The 23,041-nt window shown below is 43.1% G+C and overlaps 1 protein-coding gene across 6 annotated transcripts in view; it reads right to left on the bottom strand.

Moving 5' to 3' along the window:
* The window catches only part of vipr2 (vasoactive intestinal peptide receptor 2), a 67,449-nt gene extending 47,056 nt beyond the window's left edge, over positions 1–20,393 (bottom strand). For all 6 annotated transcript variants that reach the window (XR_005708835.1, XR_005708836.1, XR_005708837.1 and 3 more), the window contains exon 1: positions 20,185–20,393. Coding sequence is in view for 2 of the 6 variants with exons in the window: in XM_040144584.1 (XP_040000518.1) it covers positions 20,185–20,235 (51 nt within the window). In the remaining 4 variants the exon portion in view is untranslated. The remainder of the gene's footprint in view (positions 1–20,184) is intronic.
* Positions 20,394–23,041: the final 2,648 nt, after the last annotated feature.

Below are 23,041 nucleotides of genomic sequence, written 5' to 3'. Positions count from 1 at the left end.
GAGATGACTAAAACGCAACACCTCTATTTACTGCAACTGTCTGGAGGGAGAAGCGATGAAGGGGAGACGAGGTTCTGTCCACCACAGAAATGTCTAATGGATGCTGAGGTATGTTTAGTCTGCTCGTTGTGGTCGTATTCATTTGATGCATCAGAACATCCCCCGAATACATTTCTTTATTTGTAGCCAGGCACAACTCTAGAGAAGAAAGAAGGGGACAAATGTTCAAGATGACTTCAATCGCCTTTATTGAAGGTTTGGTCCAAACACCGTTATCGGGGAACGTTACGCCAATGACGATGATTGAAGGGCTGAAGTTCCTGTCCTGGGCTATTTGCATATCTTTGTTTTCATCTGGATGAAAGAGTGACCGGGCAACACTGAAGGGCTCATTACCGCTGTGTTTCTGCACAGCACTTCCCAAAGGTCGTCTGTCAATCAAACAGTAAAGACGGTGCTGTTATAGCTTCTTTCTTAGGTCTTTTCATTGTTGAAGTCCAAGTTTCAGCCATGGTAACTCTTTCTGCTCATGCAAACTACTCGGTTGTTCTTCTCCCGAATTCCAGACAAAACAGAACATTTTAAATGCATCATTTCCATTTCCACCGACAGCATGTGCTTAGCTAATGGAAAAAACTTTAACAAAACTGGAGACACACCAAGATGAATCACTGGTGCGTTACAGCAGAAAGCAAAACTGACATTTATTTACATGTGGAAAGTGGACAAAAATGTATTTTAAGGCTGGAGGGAAACACAGCTTGGGTCTCCTGATCAGTGTTTCACTCTCCGTGTCAGATGTTGCTTTCAGTAGCTTCTACCAACTCCAATTTTCTCTTTTCTCCCATGCTTTTTTAATTTAATTTTTTTTTATCCCTTTTGGTGTTTTACAGTCCTCCTTCCCACCCATGTCTGAGAGCCGTGTGAGTGTGTGTGTGCAGACATGTAACAAAGCCCTGACAGAGCAGTGACATATTTATCAGAGTCCTGGATGGCAGCCCCCGCCAATTCTGGTACTTCAAGCTTGAGATGTTCTGTGTCAGACAAATGTTGAAAACAATCTCCACCGGAGGGAAAGCGGATTTCGCAGGGACAGTTTGGCAGATTTCATACCAATTTCAGGTGTGAAGTATAAAGCACACAACTTAGACTGATTGAATACTGGTGACCTTCATTACAGTCCAAATGGTACACAACTTATATTTTGCAACGAGACCTAGGTGCAACACACATCAGCCGCATTGGAGACTGTTGTGTCATTTGACAGCACATATAAAGTAGTTTCCTGCGGCCAAGATACAGTAATGTATCATAAAATTGCTGTTTTCCGAAGCAGCTTGACACGCATCAACCTCGCGATGATAGTGTGCAGGCTTACACTGAAAACATTTGATGAAGAGGCTTCAATGTGCATCAGTGTGCTTTGCCCCTAAGTGTTTCCTGCCATACTAGCAGCTTCGTGGGGCAGTACACTGCTGATGCTTTGAGCCAAATGCTAACATCAACATGACAACATGCCCACAATGACAATTTTAACATGAGGATGTTTATCAGGTATTTTGTTGTATCAGGTCCCATTGCTCACAGTCATAGTTTAGTGTTTAAGCATGCTAGTATTTTCTAATTGGCACTAAGCACAAAGTACAGATGAGGCTGATGGGAAGGTCATTAGTTTAGCGGGTATTTGCTCAGAAACCAAAGTACTGGACAACCTAAGCCTGACAACGGGACTAGAAGAAAAGTTAAGGGATCACCAGTTATTTCAGTACATCCTGAAGAGAACAATAATGTCTGAACCAAGTTTCAGACACTTCACTGTGAACCAAAAATGTCAACCTCATGGTGGCACTAGATTAAAGAAAGTCGGTAGATCACCGTAGTCAGTAGAATTCATCCTCTGGGGATCACGATTGTCTATATAAAATGTCATAACAAACCTCCTTGTACTAGAGATATTTCAGTCTTGACAAAAGTGATGGGCCAACTGACTAACCAACGTTACCATCCCTTGAACCACGACGCTAGCAAGGGTAAGTAAGCATACACCGGTAATGTTCAGCTCAATTCAATACAACTTTATTTATCCCTGTGAGGACAATTGTATGCAGCAGCTTGCCATCCAATCAAACAGATATACACAGTATGTAGGAAGAAATAAAAAGGCTATAAGCTTTAAAACACACACACACACACACACACACACACACACACACACACACACACACACACACACACACACACACACACACACACACACACACACACAGAAATGGTAGTAATACAGTGGCATGAAAAAGTTTGGGCACCCCTGGTCAAAATCTCTGTGACTGTGAATAGTTGAGAGAGTAAAAGATGACCTGATTTCCAAAAGGCATAAACTTAAAGATGACAGATTTATTGAATCAGTTCTTGTTTGGGGGATTTTTCGCCCATTTTTCCTGCAGAAGGCTTCTAGTTCTGTGAGATTCTTGAGCCGTCTTGCATGTCCTGCTCTTCTGGGGTCTATCCACAGATTTTCGATGAGGTTTAGGTCGGGGGACTGTGAGGGCCATGGCAAAACCCTCTACCAGTGGAATCTTCCCCGTGCCACCGCCTGCAAAACGAGCCCAAAGACTGATCGATCCATCCCCGCACTTAAAGTGTAACTTACCCCCAGCTCTGAGCCTAACTCCACCCACAGCATAATTTTGAAAAATGCTAAAAATTGGGGAGGGGGGCAGGGTTGGGTGTGAGTGCAGGAATTGGTCAGTCATGCAAGGCACCTATGCCAGAGGGCTTTTTTGATGTGGAGGTCTTTTTCACTCCAGAATCCCCTGAAGCAGACGTTAGTGTGGTGGAGGACCATGGTGGTCCTCAGCTGTATCAATTCGAGCCGTTGGCTCCAAGTCCCAGTAATCCCTGAAGCCGGAGCTCTCGGAGCTGAGCATGTAGTTAGAATAGCACCCTCGATTGCAAATGTACATAGCAGTGTTTTGCCATCGAAGGACCTGCTGCCTTCTGCTTCCACTGCGTAGCCACATGAGGGTCATAAAGTTCTATTTTAATTTAATCGGTCCACGGGACCTGTTTCCAAAAAGCATCAAGCATCATTCCTTTACAAACTTCTGATGCTGAATTTTGTAGTGAGGAAGCAGGAAAGGTTTTCTTCTGATGACTCTTCCATGAAGGTCATATTTGTGCAGGTGTCGCTGCACAGTAGAACAGTGAACCACCACTCCAGAGTCTGCTGGATCTTCCTGAAGGTCTGTTGCAGTCAGACGGGGGTTTTGTTTTGCCTTCATAGAAATCCTACCAGCAGTTCTCTCAGAGTTTTCTTGGTCTTCCAGACCTCATCTTGACCTCCACCATTCCTGTTAACTGCCATTTCTTAATTACATCACGAACTGAGGAAACGGCTGCATGAAAACACTTTGCTATCTTCTTATGACCTTCTCTTGCTTTGTGGGCACCAGTTATTTTAATATTCAGAGTGCCAGGCAGCTGCTTAGAGGAGCCCCATAGCCGCTGATTGTTGGGACAAGGTTTGAGGAGGCAGAGTATTTATAAAGCTTTGAAATTTGCATCACTTGGCCTTTTCCTAACAATGACTGTGAACGAGCCGAAGCCCTAACAAGCTCATTAGGTCATCATTAAGGTCAGTCCAGATACATCGGGTACCAAAGTGCACCTAAAATAGTATAATTTAAAATAAAAATATTCTAAGTTGTAAAAAAGGTGGACACCAACATTTTTCAAATGCAGCGTCCTTGAATTTGACAACTTTTACCCAAGAAATTATGAAACACAGAACTGAAAAAACACAATTTGACAAATTTTCTGCTAAGTGCACACTCTCATCAAGTGTGTTGAGTTTTTCTCTTCTTATCTGTGTATCAAGGTGAAAGAGGGAAAAGCTTAACAGCAGAAGGAGAATTTCTCCTTGTCACAAGCTGGATAACGTGGAGGAAAATAATAGGTCAGACGAGAGAAGGCGAAAACGAGGACCCGTTAATCCCTTAACCAATGTGCTGCTGTGCTCTCTAGCAGGAAAACATGTTTAAAACAGAAAGGTTGACGTGGAGCAGATTGAAAAGTGATTTTAAAATGGTACATTTTAAAAAGCCAGATAATTTCCTTCACGCTTCTTCCTCTTCAATGCATTAACTCTTTCTGCCACATTTTTAATGTCTAAGTAAAAGCAACTTAGAAATGTTACGATCTGAGCCAGATGTGGTCAGGTTCATGTGAAAAAGAGGCAAAAATCTAAAAAACTCCACAAAGTACAACTATCATTCATGATGCAGAATCGCATTTTTCATAAGACATCATTTGTACTCCAAGTATTGCAGGCTTTTTGGTTTGTATTGGTGTTTTACATGATAATCTTTGGTCAGATGACTGATGCTACACTGTGTCTGCGCCACTACTCATTGGCACATTGGCAGCAAAGGTTCAAACCTTTTCCTTGACAAGATTTCACGCTTGACCTCCGGTTTGTATCCCAGCCTCATCCTCCACGGTCAGCGATGCAGATGTCGGGGAGGATGGTAACGAGGGTTTGCGCGGAAGACTGGAAATAGCAAAGACCGTGAGTCAGACGAAAGCCTGTGGCTCGTCGCTGGAGAGAAAACATTTGACCTCCAACAGAATAGATTTGCATTTCAGACCTTCAGGTGATGATTTCAGTGGGAACTTCACTGCGATTGTGGTTTCTGTTGGATTATCGTACATACATATACTGTCTTGCCAAGATATAGCTTAATTTATATGCTATGCTATCATTTTTGGTCATTACCATATGGTCTCTTATGCAGAAAATAAAAGGCAGTCAGAAAACTGGACCATCCAGAACAACAAAGCATCATATTAATACTCAGGTACTAACGATTAACTTTGTAGCATTGATTTATTTATGTATTTTGGATGCTCACGTTTTGGGATCTTGTTTACAAGTGACGATGAGATGGAGCGAGTGTGAGGTCGACAGTTGGACGGGTGCGGTGTCAGCAGCAATGAGGACACTCTGGGGGACTATCACGGTGGAAAGGAAGATGAGCCTCGCGTCAAAGTTCTCGATTTACCAGTCCAACCATCGCCTGAGATTGCGAGCTTTGGCCTGTATCGCAGTTACAAGCGGGGCAAACTTTGCAGGGTAGCCGGGCTAACCCTTAACGTTGGAAGATTTTCATGAAATCAAACCCGGTCTTTGATACTATTTGTGGTCAGTATTTTCTTCAGTAATAGTCATTGTATTTTCATTCGGTAATCCCGTTTCTATATAGTGGTTTTCCGTCACTTCCACACTGGATTCAAATTGCCTTCGCGCACAGCGAACTTGTTGTTTTTTGGCATTTTTTGACTGTGCATCAGTCTTGATTTCTGCAAGGGAGCCACGGGACAACGGGGGGCAACCACATTGAGCTGTGACATGAAGAACTACAGGCGGCAGGCTGCACACCTGTAACCTCCCTCCGCAAGGTAACCAAATTTCTCTTCTGTTGTATTTCCGACACAGCGGCCGCTCAACAAGTTTTTGCTGTAGTATTAAACCGCACTCGCTTTCACCAGTAGCAACCACGGGGGTCGCCAAATCAACCCAGACTGAGGTCTTAGGGATTACCACTTTAAGGTTGTAGTAGTCAAGGCTGTTCTGTTTACAGAGGAGTCAGTCAGTCATAGCCTAAAATATCTCTCGACTGGCAAAGAACAAGAATATTTTTATTTTCCTCTTCTTTAGGTTATTTAAATGTTGTTTAAATGCATTTCTGTGGCTCATGTAAAGCACTCTGAGTTGCCTGTGTTTGTAAAGTGTTTCTAGACTTGCTTTATGACTGACGACTAAACTCCACAATGTCATGCTGAACACGTACTACTGTCTGTTCATGAAACCTAGAAATGAATCCTTGACCTGTTGTTGATCGGGGGAAATGAATCATATTCTTCACTCTTAGTAAACCGGAGGCTTAGTAAACCGCCCTCACTTGTAAATGTGGTATCAGACATCAACAAACAGGCAACTGTATTCACTTGACAGATCCCCAGGGCAAAGACTTCATATAAAAAAGAGTTAGCAGTCCTTATCAGAGCCGTGTGTTTGTGGGCAGCAAAGCCTATTAGCCGAAGGAAGTCGCACAGAGTATCAGATTACACAGTGGAAAATGTGGTTTCCCGATTTCTTTTATCACAGTGATCACACTGCAGGGGAGGCTTAGAGCACCATGAAGATCCTCTCCTTCCAACTGCCTCACATTCTGGTTCACTTTATAAATTCACTTGGTTATAGTCTGACATGAAAACTTAATTTTAAACGTGTACTGTGGAAAGGACAAACTCTCATCTCAACCCCAGCATCTGCTACCTCAATAATCAGCTGCTCTCACCGAGCAAGTTAGACTGGGCCTGCTCAAGGTTCGCTGCCTTGCCCAAGGGCACTCTAAAGGGATGGTAGCGGCAGAGGCAGGGAAGACCGCTGCTCATTTATTTCTCCAGCTGGTCCTTTGGGCAACAAGCTTGCTATTCTGACCTTCAAGACACAGCTGCCCCAAATCTCAGTCATATAAATAAATTGAGACTCTGTAAAGAATCCAAAGAAACGACTGCTGACCTCAGCATTGGCCTTGAGGCCCAACTTGACCCTGGCGTCACCATCTGCTTCAGGGTTTCAGTCAGTCAGTCAGTTCGGTAAAACGTCCTCATCATGTGTCAGAGCGAAGCCAACTCACTACATGCGACGTCCTGCTGCCCCAAATACTCACTAAAAAAAAACACCAAATGTGGATTAATTCTCTGCTGAAAATAGTCCCCAGCCAGCGCACCATTTCCTCCTGTTTGAGTAACTTTTTCTAAAAATGGCAGTGTTCAGCTGTTCTAGGAAATTCCTAAGCTGTCTGTTTTTAAATGAAACTATGTTCTGTGAGTTGTTTTAAAAGGGTTTAGGTTATCAGCAGGAACCACTAGGCTTGGGGCTTATACATACATGGTAGGGAGGTTGGAAAGCATTGCGAAAATGGACTAACATATTGCTGGTTTTGGTCTTTTTCGTCAGTTTTGAGAAAAAAATAAATAAATAAATAAAACAGTACAAAACAGAGTTTGGGACAATAAACAGTGCTGATCCCATTTAGGGCTATTTAGCTGATCCTCTTATCCGGTGTGAGTTACAGTACAAAGAGTCTGTCAGTGGAATAAGCCAAATTTGAACCAGATTATACACACTACAAGACACCAACGCCAAGGAGAGCTGGTAATATTTTTAGTGCATCTATTATATTCCGCTCTGTTGTTTGCTGGCTGCACATAATTGAAGCAAGTGTTTCATCTCATTGTGTTAATGTCCATGCTCACAGCACAAAAGCAACTGTTGGTAAGCAATTGCACAAGAGGAATCACAGCACTGTGCGTAATCTGCATGGGTTATGCCTCGCCGCTTTCTGTGGCCTAAATACAAGGACAACAAACGGCTTTCCAAAATGACAGCCTCCCTTTCACAAAAACCAAAAAAGCCTACTGTCAGTAAAATTAAAAAATAAATGCAGTATGTGTCATTTTAAAAGGTGGGTTGACACAATGGTGACTCTGTTTCTTTCAGATACTCGGTTATTATTATTATTATTATTATTTATTATTTTAATTATTATTCATTTTTGTTTTCATTATTATTGTTATTATTATCATCTCTAAAATGTTCTGATGTGAAAGGCAAGAAAACTAGATGAGACTATTATTTTACCACATCGACATTAGATGTAAGTATAATATTGACCCTCATATGACACCTCACTTTTACTGACTGATTCAGACACATTTGCCACTGTAGGTTTACTTCAGCTGAGATGAAAATGATAAAACCTGTTCCAGTTATTTTAGATATTAGTAGTAGTAGTAATAATAATAATAATATAAGTTAAACTACTAGACGGATGGATGTACACTGAATTACTGACGTAACAGATTCTGTGGGTGCACTCAGCCCTGGTGGTTACCATTTTTTCTAATCTTAGTTCTGTGTCAGCATGTTGCCCGAATTAGGATTTTCTGTCTATAGTCAGTAACGATCGTGAAGCATTTACAGGTGACGTCGCTGTCGCAGATGACCTGGTGCAATTCCCACGACATGATAGCGTGACACTTAACCACATCACTTGGACCAAATTAGATCTCATTTTCAAACAAAAAACCCGAGCAAAGCTTGATGCCCCATGAATCTTAATCCAACTTCTCATTTACACCCAATCGAATCACGATGAATCATGCGAAAGCTGTTGCTTGTCGTGATAAGCCCAGAGAATTACCACCCAGTCACAGCTCCACAGAGCTTTTGGGCTTCTTCGAGCTCCCTGTTTTGGTGTTTCTGCCAGCTGCAGCAGTACACTACCTGCCCAGCATCAAAATGACAGACAAGACAAAGCCAGAGACTAGAAAGAGGAACATCCGGCAGTTGAAGAGTCAGGCTTTTATTCCCGCAGGAATTGGTGGAGACTAATGCTGTGTCTGCTGGTTAGAATATACAGTGTTTTGCTAAAATGGCAGCTGGAACAACTTTTATAAACAGGATAATTAGTCAGGGCTGCACGTGTGTGTGTTGTATAAGTGGCCAGTACCCAAACAAAAAAAAATGTATAAATAAATAAGGCAGCTTTAAGAATATCACAGTTCAATATTTTGGAAAATGGCTTATTTGCTTTGTTTCCAGACAGGGCATGGCTAGCATAGCTTATTAAAGACTGAAATACTGGAGGAAGCAGCTAGTCCGGCTCTGTCCAAAGTTCAAAAATATGCATACAAGGGCCTCTAAAGCTCAGTAATGAACACACTGTATCCATTTGTTCAACCCAGACACAAACAGAAATCTAAAAATGACGCGTTATGTGTAGTGCTGGCAGGAACGATTGCTTTACCGACTCTGCTTTGAGTTTGATTTGGACCGTGTCTGAGGCCAGCTCTCATACAGACTCGCAACGCAATCATCACAGCAAGTAAAGTAAAACATCATCATTTTAAAGTTAATCATAAAGTTATCAGCTTTCTGTTGCCTAATGTTACAACCTAAGGAAGCTTTGGCCAAAGGTCAATAAGGAAGATCTCTTTCCTCATGTTCCCGCCTCGTTCCTCTGTGGGTTAATGTTGGCATTACGATACTCCTGATCCATTTTTCTCCATCCCTTCCGCCTTCCCACGCTGTAAAATCCCCTCGATTCACGATTCCAACGTCGCCGTATCTGTCCAGGATCTCGAGCCAATCAATAAGTGGATGCCATTCTTCAAATGTCATTGCAATTCTGCCCGTCTATTTTTCGGAGCTGATATTGTGCAACCCACCTACTCCCCGTCACCGCCATAACCCCCGTGATGTCCAGGGACACTTGTCCAAGGGTTCCAAGGGTCGATCACCCGCTAGCTCTACTCCAGCACCACCAGTGTCTAGTCTCCAGGGGATCCTCTCTTATCTCCTATCTTCGTATGGGCCCACACTTCATCAGAATCAGTGTAGTTGCCAAAACTCTCTCTGTTGCTTAACACAATAAATTTTGTTATTTACTTCCATTTAATCTGTCCTTATTGACATATTTTGGGTTGATAACAAGGCATATTGCTTTACATCCACTCAATACCAGCACATCTTGTTAGTGTGCCCTGCACTCTTGTGGCCTGAAAGGTGCGCAACACCCATTCCTCAAAGTACTCGATATCTTTGGAGGCGCAGACCTGGGTATAAGTGAGGCGACAAAACACTCAAAAGTTCAAACAAAAAACTTCAAAACTTCCCAGCACCAGTTGCGTGCAGTGACTACTTCTTTGGTGAACAACAGTTGGGCCCAGTGACTGTCGGCACAGTGACGTTGCCGGGATTTGGTGCAATGCTGCCGATGACCTTTACCGAAACCTGTTCGCACCGACTGCATCTGCCAGTCTGCACACCAGTCGGACAGACTGCACGGAAGCACTGGGCACTGGGTGTAAAGCCTTAGACACGTAGCTTTACTCAACCACCACCATGCAACACTTAACAGGGTTCACCATTACAAAGTTGGTAAAGACCTCTCTCAACCCACAGAGAAAAAAAACAAAAAACACAAAAACGAAAAGAATCATCCTTCCAGTGAAGGGAAAACATGTTGGAGTTTTCTACACAGCTTTAAAGAGACTACAGGAGCCTGTATCACCACACAGCCTGGCAATGAAGGCATTTCCATATGAGAGAGAGAGGGCGGCCGCAGCTTTCTGTTCCCCTGCTATGTGATCCTACCACAGGTGACTCATCCAATGTGTTTCCTTGAAAAAACACCAACTAGCACCGCGGTTATCAACCAGCACCATTAATTAAAGTGCACCATTAATTAAAGTGGAGCTCACGGCATCCGGCTCACTAGCGTAGATTGTACTTCACTTGGATGTCGCCTCTGCCACATCAATGAATATAAATGTATCTCAGACATGACATGATCGGTTTCCCCAGTGGATTTAACAGCCTCACATGCTTTGATGATTCCAGTTTTGTTGGTGCTGCATTTAAATTGCTGTTTCATATATCACTGGCTGCCCTCCCTGCTTTACAAAATAGGTTGTGAGATACGCGATATGTGCTATATTGTTACAAGGCAAGATGTCTGACCGCCAGTTGAACACCAGTTGTGTTTGAGTGGGCGACTGTTTCCATTTTGATGCCCTTAACTGTGTTTGCGTATCAAAGTCTGTGAAAGCTTGTTTTTTTGTGTGTGTTTTTACACATTTTAGTGAGATGTTATGGTGATGAAACTTCAAAGTGTTGCTCACATCTTATGTCTATTTGGAGGAATGTAGTCTCGAAGCAGTATTTCAGTCTTGCTCTGGAGTTCTTTCCCTTTTTGCTGTGTCTTTTTAGAGAAGGTGTGTGTAGGTTAGATCGCTGCCGGGGTGGGAGTTGAGATATTATATACTTTTGTGCTGATGCCTCGTCAACGAAATTCTAGGATAACACAAGCAACTTATTGGAGGAATTATTGCCTGACTGCACTGCAACATAACAGTGGAGGTGTGGTGTAGGTTTTGCGGATGCTGAAGCTTCCTCTTGATCCCTGTGGAGGTGGACATACCTGCTCTCAACCCCCCTCCATCCTCTATCAGCCCTGCCAGCTCTCTGTGTAGGCACTCTTTATGATTTAATACCACAGATGTTTACAACGGATGCTGTGTTTTGGGATAAAAAAAAAAAAAAAAGAATTCTATGAGGTGAAATTGGGGTCATATTCCATAACATTAGAACCAGGACTTGAAAGGTTGAAAGAAAACTTTGAAAGTGTAAACTACTGAATTTGCTGGTATTTAACTGAATCCATTCTTCCCTCTACCGGTGAAATGTTCTCCGTGCCACCGGCTGCAACACAAGGCCAAAGCATGATCGATCCGCCCAGGTGCTTAACAGTTGGAGAGGCGTTTCCTTCATTAAATTCTGCACCCTTTTTTTCTCCAAACATACCTTTGCTCATTGCGGCAAAAAAGTTCTATTTTAGCTTCATCAGTCCACAGGACTTGTTTCCAAAAAGCATCAGGGTTGTTTAAAATTTCCTTTGCAAACTTCTGATGCTGAATTTTGTGGTGAGGAAGCAGGAAAGGTTTTCTTCTGATGACTCTTCCACGAAGGTCCTATTTGTGCAGGTGTCGCTGCACAGTAGAACAGTGAACCACCACTCCAGAGTCTGCTGGATCTTCCTGAAGGTCTTTTGCAGTCAGACGGGGGTTTTGATTTACCTTCATAGAAATCCTACCAGCAGTTCTCTCAGAGTTTTCTTGGTCTTCCAGACCTCATCTTGACCTCCACCGTTCCTGTTAACTGCCATTTCTTAATTACATCACGAACTGAGGAAACGGCTGCATGAAAACACTTTGCCATCTTCTTATGACCTTCTCTTGCTTTGTGGGCACCAGTTATTTTAATATTCAGAGTGGCAGGCAGCTGCTTAGAGGAGCCCATAGCCGCTGATTGTTGGGACAAGGTTTGAGGAGGCAGAGTATTTATAAAGCTTTGAAATTTGCATCACTGGGCCTTTTCCTAACGATGACCGTGAACAAGCCGAAGCCCTAACAAGCTCATTACAGTCTGAGGCCTTGGTAAAAGTTACCAGAGAGCTCAAATCTCTTGCGGTGACCAAACCTTTGTATGGTTCTCTTTTCCTTTTTTTTCATTCTAAACTTGTACAAAACAAAAATACGCTAATCTTGCTTAAAATGTTGAAAAGAATGTTTCACCTTTAACTTTATGCCTTTTGGAAACCAGTTCATCTTCTACTCACCTAACTATTCACAGCAACGGAAACGAATGCCCAAACTTCTTCATGCCACTGCATGTATTCTTGTTGATAATTTAATTGTTTTGATAATGATATAATTTAATGTTTTTTTATTTATATTTGTGTACATTTGTTGTTTTTATTGTTGTTATAAACTGAATATATTCGTCTGTGCAATGCACTGTTATGTACCGAAAAGATAAGATAGAATGATGAGCAAACAAAGGAAAATGGACAAACCAAAGGATTTTGTGATGTTAGATTTTCACATCTGCTGATCATCAGCTGTCAAGGAAACGATCTGGATGAGGGCTCTAGATAATTATCCTGGGAGTGCAGGGGCTCTCTCTATTATTTAAGAAGAAAAACTATTCTAGTAAAAAAAAAAAAAATATGAAAAAAACCTTTTCCTCCTAATGTTGCAGTGCAAGAAACCTTGTTCTCATTCCTGGCTGTCATTATCCATGAGGATCTATATGGAGGTCCACTTCGAGTCTCAACTAGTAATGCTCATGAATAATTATGTCTTCGCGAGCCCGTCGTGAATTCAGAGAAGTTAAATTAACACATTAGGCTCGGTAAAGTGCTGCATGGCCCACCGTCAGTATATTCCCCCCGCAGGGATAAATGTAGGCGTCACCCAAACTGCCCAATGCATGGGTTCCTTCTGCATTTGCCCTCGTGTTTACTCCTCTCAGTTCATTTGTAATCGGTCGGTGTGAGCACAAGCCGGATCAGAACTAAAAGCCTCCCTGGTCTGAAACCAAGTGAACCAAACTACCGGTGGGAAAATCATCCTCGGTCGACTGAAAAAGGGGGAGGGAATATTAATCGTTTGTTTTTTGTGGACTGATCACACAATACATCGTCATAGCAACACTGTGCCAAGTCCACATGACATATGGAGAGCTTTAGACGCGTGTCTCTCATTTTAGCGTCGTTATTTTGGTCCCTTCGCAGGGCTAAATCTAATGACTAGCAAATAACGAGCGCGCTGTGTGGGAGGGAAAAAGGTGGACGCAGTGTGGTGTTGTTATAGCACCCCGCTGCACATCCTGCACCACGACCACATTCAGTGAAATCAGCCCGGAGACTTAATGGCCGATCACTGCCATCAGCCTCCTGCTGCTCTGATACCCGGGTTCGGGCCCTCTCCATCACATCAAACGTGTTTAACCCCTGGAACGGAGAAGCCTACAATCTGACCCCTTCCCCTCATTACGGCCCCTGCGCGGCCTTTAATCTCGCATCTCAGACGCTAGACTGAATCTCACACGCATGCTGAAAGATTTCAGTCTGGAAAAACATCCAAGCCCACAGCTGGAGATCTGTCTAATCAAAAAACTAAGACAAGAACAGCAGGATGTAAAGAGCCTGTCTTCACCACACACATACCGCTGGTATACCGTTGGGTTTTTTTGCAGCGAAAGCCATTATTTTTAAAAACAAAATAAGCTAATTTTCCAAACACACTTCTGTGTTTACCTCGTTTTTTGTTTTTTTTTTGCTCCACAAGCAGTTTCCATCAGTTTCCAAAGCCACATTAAAACAATAAATCTGACTGGAAACTGAGACCTGTGCAGACTGAAAATCACCGCGCGGCCGTCGACTTGCGAATGTCAGAGGGTTTACGCTCCGTCAGTCATTAGAGAGGATGTGAAGCTTCTCTATCGACGTGTAGATCAGAGCAGCGCCGTGGAAGCTGTTAACGGGACCGGGGGAAGATGTTTTGACAGGGCCCTCTGGGATTCTCAGGCTCTGTAGTTTATTTTACTTTTTCTTTGATCAGGTTTATTTCATTTTAATTCCGTTACTTATTCGTTTTGAGAGGTGGGGAGGTAACATAAGCTTTTTTTTATTAAGTCCGCTCCTTTTTGGTCGAAGAACGTGTGTAAGTCGGTTTAGTTACAGTGTTTTTTGTCGTGTGAAATTTTCCGTTGGCAGTGGTTAGCGAATAAACGAAGGTTATGAGCAAATTAACCTCAACCTGAAGCACATTAAAAGGGATTAATCGCTGCAAACTGCTGACACTGTTTTCCTGTGTTCCCCTTCTTCTTAATTGGCATTAAGAGATTATTTTGAAATGGAAACTAGCGAGATTTTTTTTGTGTCTCATCTTCAGTCTGTATCTTTAATCTCCAAATTGCTTCACGGCTGTTTCAGCTCTGCACTTGCCAGGCATCACCTGTCAGTCAAACACTGAGGGCTTTGATGTCTTCCTGCACGGATTTTCTGTTGATAGTTTGGGTGCGTTAATGCTGGAAACGGCACGACAGAATATCCACCTATTTGTCTGAATGCGACTGTCTCGCCCAGGGCATATGCTAGAGGTTCTCTCTCTCTCTCCTCCCGCTTTGCTTCCCTGTTGTGCGGCTCATGCATCACACGCATTGGTGGTGTTCCCCTGGAAAAACTGAGACGCTGGACAAGTGTTCGTAAACGCTGACAGACACCACATCACACGGCGAATTGAGCTGTTCCGAGATCTGACTAATGTTGACGTTTCCTGGTTTGAAAGTTCATAATCAGAAGACTCATAACTTACTTTGTGTGCTGTTCAAGGTGTCCTGTCAATATAGTCTGTTTTAATAATAAATGCTGCCTGGGCTGCAGAGGAAATCTTTGATTTTACAGAACCGCGGTTGACCGCCAGGGCAAACTGCCAGCAAGGCTGACCCCGCCGCACTTTTCGAACCATAGAAACACAGGAGTCTCCTGGATTATTTATCTATCTATCTTTTTTATATTTTGCTGCCATCGGCTGTATCTGTTTCAGGTTTGCCTCTAAGAATTTAAGTTTTCTTCTGTGACTTTGGCTTTAAACATCAAATAAATCAAATCCAAAACGCTTTTGTTGTGGCAGTTGGGAACAAAATGCTGCGCCCTTGTTGCTTAATTCATTGAAAAATCGACCCAGAGTCCAAAAGTAAATATGTCTGAGCTGCGGAAGGTATTATGAGTTTCCTAAAAAAACATAATGATCAGCTTTTGTCCATCCTCGCTGGCTCACATAATGGAATTTTACGCTCCGTGGTTGCCTGTTCCTTATGCCGAAATGCTACGTTTCAAAGAACCAGATGTTTTCTATCTTCCGCAGCGAGGATTCGACCGGGAGAGTTTTATGTCCAGCCAAGCCTCGCAGTGCTCTGACCGTCAGTCACCTAATACTGTCTTTGCAGAAAATGAAACCAGACTTTTACCCACAGGAGCCCCAGACGTCACAAAACGACTCATCCCACTTTGCAACTGTATCAATACATCTGAGAGTTGAACGTTTTCTAGTAGTGTGTTATTTATCTTCTGTAAATTTGATTGTTTCTTGCCATCTCTGCATTTTATGCTATTTATTTAATTTTTTAACCATGTTGGGGCATCAGGACACACTGAGCAACATTTCTACATGCTGCATCAGAGGAAAGTGTGGCACTGAAATGTGCTTTTTGGCTACTTCACCTCAAACGTTTGATGATTATTTAAGGTTAGCGAACCTCCACATTGATTCAGTGACAAAAAACACACAGCTAATGAAAAAATAAACAAAGAAAAACAAATTTCTTTTCCTCTTTTCTGATTTAAAAGACATTTTTACCAGATGTGTGTTAACACTTATCTAAAAGGTGCCAGCTACAGCTGAAGCCAGGCATCCGGTACCTCCTGTTCTGCCAAATAATATCAAACAAAATCAGCACGGATGACCTGGAGTCAGAACATTGGCAGGGTAGGAGTCAGACCCCCCCAACCCACCCACCCCACCACAAGCCCTCCTTTGCTCATTCTTCACGCTCTCATCAGAAAATAGAATCACTTCTCACAAGTTGAGTTTGCGTTTGAAATCTACAGCGCCGAGTTGGATCCAGCTCCCCTGCAGCCCCGTGTTCAGACAGAGGAGCACAATACACCACTGTGTCCTGGGGCTTGGGGGGGGCTGTTCACACCCGAGTCCCCGCTGTCCTCTGGTGCACTGAGGCTGCAGAAATCCCGCTCCGACTGGCAACATAAATGGGGGCAACTCGGCTCGTAATTACGCCCTTAAAATGTCTGTCTGTGCCGCGTCTCTGTGTCGCCACACCGGTACATCCGTGTTCATCTGTCTACTCGCCTCTATCCACACGTATGTATTCACCTTTGCTGTTGACCCTCCCTCCTCCACTAACCTTTGACTTCTAGGCGCCCACACATCCACACACACACTACACATACAGGAAGTGTGTTTCAGTCATATGAAACAGAATGTAAAATAACCTATTTAGGGTTGCCACTAATAATATTTCACTAATGATTAATATGCTGATTTTTTGTTAATCTATTAATTATTAACCCTACGTGTTGCCAAAAAAAGTATTAAAAAACCATCATAATACCTCAGAGCCCAAGCCGACTTCGTTAAATTGCTTCAATTTGCCTCAATTAACGATAAAATTGATGAATTATAATTGTTGTTGACAGACTTTCCATCAGTTGACAAAGCCATTACTTGTTTGAACTGTTTCAGCACCACCTCTATTGAGTGTACCGAGGTGGGAGATGTGGACGACATCTTCTTTGACAGCATATGAAATTTTACATCATCAAGAATTTACTTCACGTAATAATTTGCACGATGAAGGTTGATATTTTAAATACCTTGTGCGCCGTCACCGAGAGACTAAGGTTAGGGAAGTAGAGCGTTTTATTCAAGCGCCAGCAAACGAGCAGGCCAACCAGTGCACGCGGCGCCGCCGCCACCAAACTCCCCGCCACTTCTGATCAGGTGGAGGATTTACGGCACAGAACTTCCTGCGCCCATGCAGCGCTGTGGCCGGAGAGGGCATTCTCCGCAGCTAGGGACACGGACGTAACGTAACAGCACAGAGCACTCTCACCGCGAACACCGGCGCCCGGATCTGTTCCTACGAGAAGAACCGAGACGCTCAGCCGGGGATGGTGGTCAGGAGGAGGACGCTTTCATTTCCTCACTCTGGCACAGACCGAGAACTGTCACACGTTTCCAGATTAACTTTTTCATGTGAGAAAAGCTGCGTACATCCACACACCTTCCTTTGCTCTCTTTTTTTGGATCAGCCAGACAAGACCAGCTAATTTAACTGCCAGTTATGTTTCACTGGACTAAAGACATGAGCGAGTGGTTGGTCAACAGTGCGCTGCAGTAAGAGCGCGCTGTTTTCATGCTCTCCGTTTGCTCTGCCCTCCCGCCTCTTTCTTCTGTTTGTTGAATCAAGAAACGATTTTGAATCGAGAACAGATTCTTAATTGGTGAATAAATTGAACCGTGACGCCGAGAATAAAAATCTTGTCTAGTCGAAGTGTGAGATTCCCAAAGATTCCCACTCCTCCTGTGTGTTTTGATATAGTTAATGTTCTGGAAATTAAAAATTTAGGAACTGTTCATGGACAATGTGGTTAATCCAGTGAGTTCATGCCTGAAAAAAAATCAAGGTACTTCATCACACCGGTGCAAAAATCCTGCAGATGCTATAGATCAAATATTCCTATAAAGCAATCGTGCCCGATAATTTACAAGAGAGGCAGTAAAAGGTGCAAGTGTACCTCGGTCTAAACAGCAAAATCTCTATAGTACAACCTACTATCCTATGGCCAGCCCCTATTACTGCACTACCATAAATGAGCATCTCAATGTACATATCCTGGCTTGATTCTTCCTAGTTCTGCTCATTTTTGAGAGTCATGATCATTATCATGTGCGCCATGAAAACATTTCCACCAAACTCCGTTGACCTTATTTGGAATTCATAGCGAGAATAAAGGAAATAAAAGACCATCGAAAATTCGGTGTGAAAAGTCGCCAGCAGAGATTACAGCCAAACAAACCCCAGCAATTCGGTTCGATATCAGTTTCCATCCATCCGTCTGAAGTGCCTTTGAGCAAGGGAGGTACCGAATCCCCGCCACCAAAATAAAGTGGGCAAGTGAGAAGAGGGATTGCCTAAGAATCCGTGCTTGTGTGAAAGGGCTTTTGTGTAGTCGGGGCAGCAGCGTTCATCATTTAGGTAATTAAGCCACATTTGTTTTGGGTGATGTGAACATTCTGACAGCCCGGTCTGCTTTTAGTCTACGGAGGAGCTTATGGGAAGAGAGACAGAGAGCACTTCCACTGTTTATCCTGTGAGGTGGATCAACGCAGGAGACGAGCAGATCACGGGTGAGGGACTGGGGAAAATTGAAAAAAAAAAAAAAAGAGAAAAATGGTGGTTTATAGCGGGAGGACGGCTCCACAAGAACAACAATGGTCTTAATTAAGGGGACGACTTCAGCTGCGTCTCATATTACTACCTACAGAGACAACCTTTCACTCCATAAATGCTAGTAGGCTTAAGGCTGCAACTCGTATCCACCAATCTGCCTTTTATTTTCTCAATTAGTCGTTTTGTCTGTGAAAAGTAAAAAAGTAAAGAAAAAAAAAAAACCATCCTAATTTTCCAGAGTTCAAGGTGACGTCTTGAAATGTCTTGTTTTGTCTGACCGACCGATGTTCAGTTACCGGGGATAGAAAACGGAGAAAAGGCAAAACTCCTCCCATGAGAGGAGCGGAGAGCAGGGAACATGTGGCACTTTTGCTCGAGAGAGGAAAAGAAAGAAAGAAAAAATCACTGACAGTTGATGACTAATTTTCTGCCAATCAACTAATTGTTTAATCGACCGATTCTTTCAGCTCACAGCTGAGTAGCTGTTGTAGACAACGTTTGGCATTTTCGCTTAAAATGGACTTAAGCGATTGATCTGTTGACGAAATAGTTCAACTAAATGAATTTCTGTTCACTGACTAATTGATTGATCCATCGATCATTGATTATAAGTGTAAGTTCGGTTATGATGAGTTCCAGGTAGGATCATTTACAACTCAAGAGACGCATTTAGTCTCACATCATGCTTAAAATTGTTAAGGGATGAAACAATTAGTCGATCAATCGATCAGTCAATTGATCAATGAGTCAACCATATGAAGTCATTTCTGTAGGGCCCCTTAAAATCTGTTGCTCCAGCTTCTCAAATGTGATTATCTGCAGGTTTTCTTCTCTTCTACGACAGGAAACTGAAAATCTTTGGATTTTGGACTGTTGGTTGAAAACAAAATAAAACAAAACAAAACAAAACAAAACAAAACAAAACAAAACAAAACAAAACAAAACAAAACAAGACTAGGGCTGATTTATTGTCTCGTCCATAGAGTGTGACTGGCAATAATAAACAAATGTCCCAAAGCCTGAATCTGAAAACACGAGGGATTCAAAATTTCTTGCTCCGTCCGACCAACCACCCCGAACCCAAAGATGCCGAGAAAAAGCAGCAGACGCATCAAATCAAAAAGCACAAACTTTCGGGCCTCGGCGATCAATCGATTACCACGACACAAGCGGCTCATCGCAACTCTGCGCTGTGGGGAAACTGCGATGGCCATCTTGTCGCTACTCTCTGACATGTTCCGCACCCAACAACTGAGCGATTAACCGAGAAGATAACGAGCAGACTAACCGACTGATGAGAATAATAACTATTTGCAGCTCTGTAATCAATCACCACAATTATTTAGACCAAAACAGCAGAAAACGAAAAACCATGAAGAAGGGTAACACCACATTTAACCCCCCCCCCCCAACTTTGTACCAAAAAAAGGTCAAGTTCATATAATTAGAATATTATTAGCGATAAACATGATGTTTCGCCGTTGTCTCTATAACTAATGTGTCTCTGCCGATCTCCGGGCTGACTCGGTGCCATCTGGCACCAAGGTGCGCGGGAGTAACGCAGATCCCGAGCTCTAATCACCACAGAAAGTGCATCTCGTAAAATCGGTGTCATGTCGTTCGCTATTTCGGAATCAACGTCTTCCGTCTCCCGAGCGGTCGGGCGGGTCGGTCGGGTCGGTCGGTCGGTGGGTCGGTCAGTCACCCTGTCGCTCGGTGCGCAGCGGCGGACTCACCCGGAGCGGACGCGTCGAGAGACACAGGGCGACCAGGAGCAAACTTCTCATCTCTGCTCCCCGGGTGCTGAAGCCGGTCGGCGGTCCGAGCAGGGGGGGCTGGGGGGGGGGGAAGTCTGGTTAGGAGAACAGGAGCCCGGACTTCATTTAAACTCCACTTCGGAGTTTTTCATTCCGTTGAGCGGATCTGAACTGCGTTTTTAAAAATCCATGAAGGAGGAGCAGATATACATATATATATATATATATATATATATATGCATATATGTATTAAAAAAACCCCAAAAAACCGAGACACCCAGCCGGAGGTATCCTGCATCCACACCGGCCGCTTCCACCCAGCTGAATGTGCCGCGGCTGATCAGTCACCCGCAGCCGACTGCGACCGTCAAGGGCACGGCGATAAGCGCGCGCGCACACGCGCGCACACACACGTCCTGTGCTGACCTTCAAAATAAAAACCTCCGCTCGGTCGTCGCAGTCACAGCTGGTCCGTGTGGTATCCGGTCCAGAGCACGGAAAGTAGTAGCCTCCAGGTCGACTCAAGTGCAGCTGCCACAGAGAAACAACAAAAACAAGTAAACAACAGACACGGACTTCTTGTCTCTTTTGGATTTATTTATTTTTTATTATCGTTAGTTGACAATAGGTCCGAATGGGTCTTGGCTCTTTTTCCAGGGAAAATTTCAACGTTCACCAGCAGATGCTTCGGCTCCACAATATTTATTCACTTATTAGGTTTTTGGTTTTTTTTGGTTTTGTTTTTTGTTTTGTTTCCCCTGTGTAATACTGGAAACTTTCTTCTCTTCGAGCCTCTTAAAAATCCCTCCAACGAAGCAATACGAGAAGGGGAACCGCTCAGTGACCGCTCACAACTCCACGTCCACGCCGCGGCCCTCGCGCATGTGCCGAGGGGTCAAAGGCGGAAACAGGTTTAGTTTAAGGGGTCATTGGCCAAAACGGTTGAGAACTACGGCCCCAGGTCATCGAGAACTGCGGAAATAAAATATTAGCAGTGAAGACAAAGAAGCATGGTGACCAGGATTTGTGTTACTTACTTTTATGGTTATTATTCTACCCTGTCTTATTACAGTTTAAAAGGTTTACCAAAGCACTTGGAGGTGCATTTTATGTACGAAAGATGCCACAGAAAGCGTGATTTGGGTGAACCATCGGTGAGGGGGACAAGCTGAGCCATACTGGACGTAGAGCCAGCCCCAGTTGTGACTTTCGTGTTTTAACACTGCGCTCGAGTCAGCGAGCCACAAATCAACGCTAAGTGTCTGCGCAATAAAAAAGTTTCAAACCCTTTTCCCAGGCTGAGGCTTTATTTCCTAATCTAAACAAAGGACCTGTCAACTGTGAACAATGTGAACAAAAAATGAAAAATTGTGTTTATCCAATCCCGTCTCCTAGAAATTACATTTACATACAGCTAAACTGCAACAGCAAATACGTTTTATAGGAAATGTAATCATGTTTTGTTTTCTCTCTTTTTTTTTTTTTTTACCTTTTTCTTTCTTTTTAAATAAAATAAGTTGCAGATTTAGCAGCAACGGAGCTGCCAGGAGGTGGTTGGGGTGGACGGTGGGCCTACAGGACACGGACTGTCGCACCAGAGACCGGGGTTTGCATCCACAGTCCCGTCTGCCGTTATGTTTAGGCAAACAAAAAAACGCTTTGGTTAGGGTTCAAAGAAGACTGTGGTTTTGTTAAAATCTAGATAAACATGTTTAGTCTGAAGTCACTTGGAACTTTCTCTGCATTAAACCAGACCAGGATCTTTTCCGGAACCTGAACCAAGTGCTGACAGAGTCTAAACATAACCATAAAAGTGTTTAAAAAGAAAAATACATAAATTACCAATATATCTTCATTACATTAATAGAAAATGTAATCCAATCGCAATTATGTTTCCTACGAAACATATTTCTCAGTTTAGCTGTACAGTATATTGTCAAAATTATAACACGATTATATGTTTCTTGTGTTGCACAAAATGGACAAGGTGATACATCTTTTCTGGCTACTGTCTTAGGAGGCAGAGCCACACCTTGGAAAACAAGCAGGGAAGAGTCACAGCGTTAGCGAACTGACTCTGTAATGTAAGAAAGCGTTATCTATTTAAAGTTAGCTACCGCAAGCTACTGGTGAAACCAGACCAAGTAAGGATGGAGCTGCAAAACCCCAGAGTGTGCTGAATTTGAGCAGGAGTGCGTTCTACTGCTTATGAATTCAACTTCTCATATGTAAGAGCAAAAATGTGTTATATCTTCTTTTAAAAGTTAAATAGTCTCCCTTCAATGGTCAAAACAATTTGACTGCAGTAGAACAAATGTTTTTAAAAGGAGAGGAATTAGAGAAAAGAAAGACTTTCAGAAAATTGGACTAAAACCCAAACTTTAATGAACCTTCTGTCATACAAAGGTCTCAGTGTTGTCTTAGAAAAATTGACTTGACTGCTCAGGAAATTCCTTTGGGAGTCATCTCGCCCAATGATTCAATAACTTGACTGATTTGTTCTCTACTGCTCTAGAGGACTGTCTTCAATTCAAACAATACAACCCCAAGCCTTTTGGTGCAGGCAATGTTGTAGTGAACTGTGTGTTTTTGTGTCATGACAGTGGGGGGGTCTACATGAACTCGTAGTTGTATTTGGCAGTGGTTGAAATTTGTTGTCATTTCACCATAAATCTCCCCAGAAAGCAAGAGTCTCTCTTAGATCCATTTTTAGTACAGTGTTGACCTCTGGTTCCAGTCTATTCAGTCTTTAAATGTAGGACTATGATGGGGTTGTCAAAACATAACATTTCCAACAACTCCTTGAACCAATTGAATGAGACGTTGAGATGTTTTT

This window comes from Xiphias gladius, chromosome 14 (genome assembly GCF_016859285.1).
Source record: "Xiphias gladius isolate SHS-SW01 ecotype Sanya breed wild chromosome 14, ASM1685928v1, whole genome shotgun sequence".
NCBI lineage: Eukaryota > Metazoa > Chordata > Actinopteri > Istiophoriformes > Xiphiidae > Xiphias > Xiphias gladius.
This window is presented reverse-complemented; position numbering and strand designations above follow the sequence as displayed.